A 6,202-nucleotide genomic window follows, 5' to 3' on the forward strand; every position below is an offset into this window, starting at 1 on the left:
AGTAGTAGCAGTCGTCGAAAGCGCTCCATTCAAGCCTACTTGGCTCATCGGATTGTCAAAATACTATTTCCCGAATTTGCCGACGACTTGGTAAACAGCGTTCGGGTCTTTTTTCAATGTTGGAAAAAGGCCTTCTCCGCCTCTCTCTCTCTTTCTCTCTCTCGCCTATAGCACCTGGTACTTCACGGCGCGGCGTTGTTCTCCCGCACTTTTTTGCTTTCGCTCGTTCTTCTTGCCCCCCTTCGTGACCAAAAAACCAAATCGTAGCAGTCAGTCAGCCAATCAAATCAACCTATCAGTCCAATCCAGTCCAGCGGTTCTCCAAACCACCAAAAACTCTTCAGAAACTACCGATACCAAGAAACGAAACGAAGCAAACAAACGAATGAATAGACGGGATAAATACCTCTTGTGAAAAAGTCCGCGCTGTAGTTCACTTCAAGTTCACGTTGGAGGAATCGAATGGAAAGCGGATGTGTAACGGGGGAAGGGCGTTGGGGCTGGGAGGTAACAAGTAAAAAAGGGACTCGATGCCAGTGGACAAGTCCAAACTTCACACAAGTCAAGCTCTCGACCAAACCGTCGCTCAGTCGAGCAAGTCACGTTTTCGATGTTCCCACACACTGCATTTCTTGTTCCTATTTGGCTAAACCGTTTGATAGTTTGGCTGGGTCTTTGAGAGTAAACACCTCTTCCCGGCCCATTTTCCCCTCTTTCGGTCCCCGTGATTGTCTAAAGTACCGCCTACAGCTACGGGAGTAACTACGTATGATGTCTACACCCACTCTCCGAGGCAGAAATCGACGAACTAACGGACCTGCTCCCCGAATACGAACACCCAAACAAACGACGGAACGTATTCGAACTCTGCCCTCACGTGTCCCGCCGTATTCATCCGAAACGTTTTCCGATTCGTGACTCCCCCGAGTCAAGATCAAGGTGTCCCAGGATATCGATGATGACCCAAGCTCCCATCGATAGCGATAACGATGGGGGTCATCACCGTTCACGCTTTTTTCACTGGTCGAACTCGAACTAGGGAGCTCCCACTGGAATCCCCTCCTCCTGTCCATCCATCCACCGATCCTCCCTCTGAACCCACCCAGAGGCCAAACTGTTACCGCTTTGAGCAGGGCTCACAGCCTGAGGCAGGAGGACCCGTGCGCAATCGATCGTACCTTCCGAGCATGTGAGGGTTGTCTATCGTCCCCGAGCATGGGAGGGCTGTCCAACGTCTATGTCCAAACCAGCGTCCTCAGCTTCTACACAAGGAGGAGGTCAGCCTCTCTGAAGAACGAGAACGACGACGACGAACCTGATCTCGAGGCCCCTTCTGTGTCTGACCGAGATCTAGATCATGGGTGGTAGCGTTCGCCGTTCGACGTTTCATCCTGAGCCACGTCCAACGTCCCAACCAAACGAAAGGTGAAAGCTTTGTTGGGCGGTGTTATGTAGGCTTCCCTGCTTTCTCAGGATCACGTCAAATCGTATACGCAGTCTCCCGTTACCTGAGGCTGGAAGCTGTAAGCCTATGCCATCAAAGGATTAAGATTTAGGATGTGGCAGCTGATACACAGCTGATACACGAAGATTCACAGTTGGAGGGCTCTCGGCTGTCTGTGTTACTCTCATATTTCTAACGCCCTTCTCGTGTTTTCTAAAGCCTTTCTCTCGTGTTTTCTAAACCTTTCTCTCGCACTCCTAAACTCTTCTCATACTCCTAAACCCATCTCGCACTTCCCAGTCCATCCACATCTGCATATAACCCCACCGCCCCGTCACGGTTCTCTCTGGGTCTCTTGGGCAGCATCGTTAGATTAAGACTGACCTGCCCTAAAGCTTTAAAGTACCGTCCAAGTTCCAAGTCGCTAAGTAATACTTAATCACATATGATACTAATAGGGACTAGATTTCTCTCCGTGTCTCTTAACAACACGGGGTTAGATTTCTTGAGGCACGAACGTCCCATGCAGCTCTGTCAACGCCTCAACGGACCTGGCAGAATACATGATATAAACCTCTACTTACCAGCACCTCGGAGGCCTGTATCATAACATAGATCACCGAGTCCGAATTGGAACTTAACCCAAGTTCCCCGCTGACAGTCAAAACCTTCGAATGCAAAGTGCCCTTGAACGAAAGCGGGGTTTCCAAGTAGGGCCCATTGGAGATGATCTGCGACCATGCGCGCAGTAGGATTCTTGCTCCGCAGCCAGCCACAGCCTCACTCCGAACACGAGTTTCGTTTCAGTGGGACTGGAAAGTGCGTCTTGTACCTGGACATTCATTATAGGACTGAATCCCGAGTGTTGCTCAGGTCCGTCCTTCTCACCTTGACTTCGCCGTCTTCCTATACACCAACTACAAAAGCTGTGCCAACACGAACTTGAACACCGGGGGGTTCATTCTGTCTTAAACGATATAAGTATCCTGTCTACCTTTCTGCGTCCTCGCATTCTCTGAACCTTGTCAGAAACTTCTGGACGAACTCCAGCCTCCGATGGTTAAGAGTTGAAGAAGGACATCTCGCAAGGCGCGGGATGGCGAGTCGACGCCATGAATTAATTAATAGGTGTTAGAGGTTGCTGTACGAGCTCCATGTAGTATGTACGACACTCGTTGCTCCGAGTCGGCACAATTCTCTTCCTCAGTCTCTGCTTAATATTCTCAGGTATGTCTAATTTGTCGTTTTCTAATGCCTTTAACTACTTACACGCAGCTATACTCTTCCCCAGTTGGAGCAGCACATCACGGTCGAGCCAGGTTCAAACTTGTTTTGGTCAATGAGCCATCGGCGTATGATCATTGTTCCCAGCTCATATCTGAAGTTTCTAAAGCTCAATTTAAGCTGAGTAACGAGTAACGATGTGTATGAGCTACAACGAACGCACTATGTGCCCTGGACTGGGAGGAAGTAGCAAGGTGTTCACGGCCAGCTTACGGTATGAAATTGTTACTATTTGGACCTGGCATGGAGCGTGCTGTTAATCCCTGCGTTCGCATATAGGCAGCGACATGGAGGGATAACACCCCCCAAATGTATGACAGTAAAGCGGGGTTGTCCCTAACAGATGAATAGATCCCCCCGAGCGGTCGATTCAGAATCCGAAGACGCATTTATCCGGTACGACCTGGGCTGAGTGATTTCCACCGGTTTCTGATTATTACTTAATCTCAATATCTAATCGCCTTACCGGAGGGATATATGCCTCGCAGCACTTGCGTAGCACTTGAATACTACAGACATCGTTACCCGGCGTCAAAGGCCAAGGCGCCTAAATAGCGGGACTTCCAAATACGGAGTGGAAGTGATCCCCGATCAAACAGCGCGGGAAACTGGTGCCTCCTCCAAACACGTTGTTCTGGTTTGCAGGACCCTGGCAGACGATATAGAACGATCCTACCAACGATCCTATCAGAGATCTCAGCTGTAAAGATTATCTCAACTGAATATCTCCGAGGTGGCGAGTGGCGCTACTAGTATGCCGTCTTTCGTGACCTATTGACCGCCCATTCAATCAGCTTCAACTTAGTGGTATCGATAGGGAGGTCATTTCTCGTTATCAACCATCTATTATGTGCTCGTTTGACATCTCAGGCCATCGATAACATATGTACGGACGTTCTGTATACTAGTAGACTGTGCTTGGGGCTCATATCAGCGCCATATCTCTTCAGTTTGTGGACCAACACGCCAACCGAGGCGGCGCGAACCAGTTCGCGGACCATCAGTGGGGTCAGATCGACATACTCAGACAGATAGTATACACACACCTCCCAAATGGAAGGAATAGGTATAGACCGAATACCATATAAAGCATCCACATCCAGCTCCTCAACTATCACAATTCACCGTTCACGTGCAGCATTCCATTTCTTACTGCAGCCGTCCTGCGTCTCCGTCGGCTACTAAAGCGCCTACCTTGTCCTCCTCGAGAACATCCAAGCTCCACTCGAGTGAGGGGCTCGCATGTCAGGAGGCGTCTTGACAGAACAAATGGAAGCTCACGATACGGGTTCTTATGCTTTTAATAGTTTAGACCTTGCGTCCAGGTGCGGAAATCCTTCTTTCGAACATTGCTTCGGGAATTCTTCCTTCCCGTTTGAAAATACGACTTTTTCTCGTCACTCAATTCAGTTTTTAGGCGAGGTTCTAGACTTTTTGAATCTGGTCACTTCGGGCCGTCCCTATTTGCTATTCACGCTCGCTCGTCGATGATTGGGCCAGAGGATTGCCGCAGGGCGTATGATTCTGGGGTACTCCATTGCAGCTCGAACTATGTGCCCACTTCACACCCACATCAACCACTCAGGGAAGGCGAAAGTATTTTTACCCTTCCTTAGGTATCGGACTGACATAGTGCCGTTCGTGTAGAGGCGCAATGGTCGGACTGGGATAAAAGCTTATCACGATCCACCAAACTTCAACCTCCTACTATCTCCTGAAGTTCAGGAGCCCTATTCAGTCTATTCAGTGACCATTGCCTCGGGATTGGACTCTTCGTACGGCGTCTTGGCCCAGTGGCGGACTCGGGACCTGATCACCCTGATCACTTGCACTATGTGTACGATCAAGGCGGTTATGCCTGTGCCACCTCGTTTCTTCCGAGTTGATAACCTGAAGACCGCTGGTACTCATCGATACGCTCGACGATTCTGATCCCCGGGACTAGTTGGATCGATAGGCGAGCATGTCCTGGGCTCGTTTGTCTATTTTGGAGTGGACGGTTTCCTCGCCCCTGGCCGTTGCCGTGACTGCTATAAAGATAGTGCACAGTTTTGCGGGTGCAAGTAATCACATCCCCCCGATGTGAGCGGCGAGATTTGAGCGGACAACCAATTATGTAGGGTAGCGATACAGCAACGCGATGAGACGCCAGGGCACGGTCACTGCAGATGCAGTGCTACTTAATGCAGTTGGAGACCTGGGGTGACTCCTGAAACCACATTGCGAAGAGTCCAGCGAGCGCTAGCAGAGTATAAGTTGAACATAATTCGCCATGGACCGTAAATTCTGCATGACCGGGAATTATCATGAATCGTATAAGGACCCGCCGCTTCTGTCTCCTGAAATCGATGGAGGACTGCAACGTCCTCCGAAGCGTTTCATATCTGTCTTTGTCTTTCTATTCACAACTGACACATGCTGGCCACAAGTGCATCCGCCCTAGTTGTATAGAACCTTGTGCTACTCGGAGTAACCATCATTGTTTCAGTAGGACGGGCTTCTTGACTGCCACCAGAATAGTGACCAATGGTGTTCATGCGTTTAAATGTCGTATCCTGCCTTGTCTATAACCTTGGACTGAGCATTTCCGGCATGAGCTGGCTTCGATTCTCGTCCCACTGAGGTGAGATGTGATAGCCCTTACACCGGCAGAATCAACCAAATGATAGCCATGTCTCTTCCGGCTTATAAGGGCTACTTTCAAACGATCCACGTGCATCGTTCTGAGATGCGAAATAATGTCCTCCTTCGAACGCGCCATTTCGAATGTAATGGATTACTTGGGAAAAATCACCTCCAACTGCACATCTGAGGCTGCAAAACCGTACACAAAGACCTCACTGCCATGGGTTCCGGCTGATGCGATGTGATCGAGTGTTAGAAGCTGGAACGTGGCTTTCAATGCAACTCTGGGGTGACTGACCATGCTATGTAGGTGACCTGTGGGGGTATTCCTGTTAATCTATGGCTCTTCAATCAGTATGCCTATCGATGAACCACTGGTAACTGGAAACTTCCGAAATGGACCAGGCGCTTCCAAGCATATCCACCAGCTCGAGCGCTCTTCCGGTTAATATATTTTGAAGTGATGTCTACACCCCGCTTTCAAATGAGATCTCAATCGTATTCTACCTGCTTCTATTCGTGCTACAAGCACCCTCAGCCTTGGGATATATCCGGGCTTCCTATTTGTCGGGAGATCGCCTTTCCGCGTCTCATCGCTCCATTTTCCAGCAAGAAAGTGACTCATTAGTGACTTAACCAGGCCTGAAGTTAGCTACAGTTTGCATTTCAGCCTCTACGCTCTGTGTACTTAGCTACAAGAACTTCAATTTACAAGCTCGTCACACTCTTTTTTTGTCTCTTTTTCCAGGCGGCTCGAAACCGCCGACCAACTGGGCGCTTAATGCAAATTCTTTAGGGAGTGCCGTCTCATCTTCTATCTGGACGGAGCGAGGAAATCTGCGATGGTAC

The 6,202-nt window shown here is 49.4% G+C and overlaps 1 protein-coding gene across 1 annotated transcript; it reads left to right on the forward strand.

Moving 5' to 3' along the window:
• Nucleotides 1–5,466: 5,466 nt before the first annotated feature.
• On the forward strand, nucleotides 5,467–5,667 carry CC1G_15365 (hypothetical protein; the record flags this gene model as incomplete). Its single annotated transcript, XM_002910412.1, has 2 exons — nucleotides 5,467–5,594; nucleotides 5,664–5,667. 2 exons carry the CDS (start codon nucleotides 5,467–5,469, stop codon nucleotides 5,665–5,667), a joined length of 132 nt encoding a protein of 43 aa, XP_002910458.1.
• Nucleotides 5,668–6,202: the final 535 nt, after the last annotated feature.

Source organism: Coprinopsis cinerea (assembly GCF_000182895.1).
Source record: "Coprinopsis cinerea okayama7#130 chromosome 10 map unlocalized cont3.10, whole genome shotgun sequence".
Classification (NCBI taxonomy): Eukaryota; Fungi; Basidiomycota; class Agaricomycetes; order Agaricales; family Psathyrellaceae; genus Coprinopsis; species Coprinopsis cinerea.